Source organism: Morone saxatilis, unplaced genomic scaffold (assembly GCF_004916995.1).
Source record: "Morone saxatilis isolate NCDOM2014 unplaced genomic scaffold, NCSU_SB_2.0 Contig5, whole genome shotgun sequence".
Taxonomy (NCBI): Eukaryota; Metazoa; Chordata; class Actinopteri; family Moronidae; genus Morone; species Morone saxatilis.
In genome coordinates this window covers 21955689-21957811 of record NW_023340095.1, presented here as the reverse complement: position 1 = coordinate 21957811, position 2123 = coordinate 21955689, and the positions used below count along the sequence as shown (strand labels likewise).

Genomic DNA, 2123 nt, shown 5'->3' with positions numbered 1-2123 from the left:
GCAACATTATCATTCATTTAGAGTGAGTGTCTGGCCACTCTCCTTTCAGCTGTGGTTTGCTCCCCACTGCATCCTGAACAAAATATCTCTCTCTTCAGCTGCTAAATGCTCAACTATGCTCGCTAGCTCGTGTCTTTGTCTGCTTTTTGTGGTGCTGGACAAGTGGTGTACAGTGGGTTAACCAGAGCCTTTTTGTTGTGAACGACTGCTTGTTATGGCTGAAGATGATACAGATGAGATGAGATTGAGCAAAAACAGTAAAGTTGTGGGCTGTAAACTTCAAAACCTAAAACACTTCCGTTAGAAGCCTCAGAGTCAGTTGATGAATCTCTTTGTCACATAGTACATATACATAGCACACAGTAACCTTTTCCATTCTTAATATAAGAACATTCATCAGTGCAGCTTAAGAACTTCATCAAGGTAAATATTCCATGTTATTGAGATTTAGATTATTTAGATTTTTAATTCTAATAAGTCATGGCGTTTTGTGTCTCTGCATTATCATAGTATGTTACGTGGCTTGAAGTGTGTGTGTGTGTGTGTGTGTGTGTCTGTGTGTGTGTGTGTGCTTTTAGATAAAAGGGTCTTTCTTTCCTCTGCTGCCTTCAGCCGCAGAGCTGCTTTCACTGCAATTAAGCCTGGAATGTGACTTTCTTGCTGAGCTGTATCATGGCGACACTCCTCAATAAAAGTGTGTGTCTGTGTGTTGTGCATTCTCTCTTTTATTGATCATAGCGTATTTGGACTTTCTGCTATTGACTCTTGTTTGTACTTCTTATGTAAAGTTAAAGTATGCGTACAATAATAATATATGGGTGTGACAGGAGTAGCACTCTTTATAGTCTTTAGCGAACCACTTGTGTGCCACATCTGGATTTATTAATTTGACAAAATAAAGTGGAAAAAGTGAGCCTTATCATATTGAGCATTGTTGGTGACATTATCAAGGATAAATAGATTCCACAACAAAATCTTTAAAAACACAAATATAAACTTGAAAAGTGTTTGCTAATTCTTTGTGTGTGTTTTGCAGGCACCGCCGTCCATGGTCAGCACAGAACAGAGGCAGCATGCTGAACACATATTCCTCTCCTTCAGAAAATCCAAATCCCCTTTTGCCATCTGCAAGCACATCTTAGGTAACTATTGACTTAATCATTCAACCTGCCTGGTGTATTTTTAGGAACATGACTTTATTCAGTCAGGTAAGACTGCATTCTTTTTCTATGGAACTGAGAGCTTCATTTACATTACGTCCCATTGTGCAATGGGAGGAAGTTGTTTCAGTCAAGTGCTTTCATCCAATCTGAGCTTCAGCCACTGATGTTATGATCACAAACCTTCTGTTGTTGCTGTTGTGCTGTAACCCAAACATTTTTAATGTCAGCAACCCCCACACAGAGAGGATATACTTCTCAATTATTATGTCCACTATGTTTATATCAATAAGGGTAGACTAAGTATTAGATTTTTTATCATTTGCTCTACTGTATAAAATGTCAGAAAATATGAAAATGTTCTCCAAATCAGATACTATGTCATTTCTTGATAGTCACACCCAAGACGCCATAAGATATTTCAGATTATGGATACTATAAAATAACAAAAGCAGACTCAAAAGCATTACCTTAAGCTAGAGAGAGAGAGAGAGAGAGAGAGAGTATAAATATATTAATAAAATTTTAATTATATATCGATAATTTTAAGTAGACGTTTAAATAGTTAGCAGCTCTATCCGAACAACTCAGCTTCCATTGAATTTCATAAGATAGTAACAAGTTATGCATTTAAAACATTTCAAAAGAAAACAGGTAGGATTAAGTATTGTGCTGTATTAAAGAACAGCAGTTTAAATAAGGTGTACACATATAAAACTGGCAACGCACATTAATACTTGTATAACATGCATTAACAAAGCAAGCTAGTCTAATTAAGAAACCATGATTACCGCACCCCCTGGCCGGAGTGTTCCTCCTCTCTCTCATCTCTATACATGTTCAATATCTCTTATTTCTCCCGTCATCCCAGGAGCCAGTAAAGGAGAACATATGATCGGATGTTCCAGCAGCACATCATGGAGCGCGTGGTGCGTGAGTGGATCTTGCTGGAAAAGACCCAGC

The 2123-nt window shown here is 37.8% G+C and overlaps 1 protein-coding gene across 1 annotated transcript in view; it reads left to right on the top strand.

The window, feature by feature from the left end:
• xpo4 (exportin 4) overlaps positions 1 to 2123 on the top strand; it is a gene marked incomplete in the record, with an annotated part of 54716 nt that overhangs the window by 2639 nt on the left and 49954 nt on the right. Inside the window, 1 exon segment of the mRNA XM_035676526.1 lies at positions 1037 to 1142. Coding sequence (XP_035532419.1) covers positions 1037 to 1142 — 106 coding nt within the window.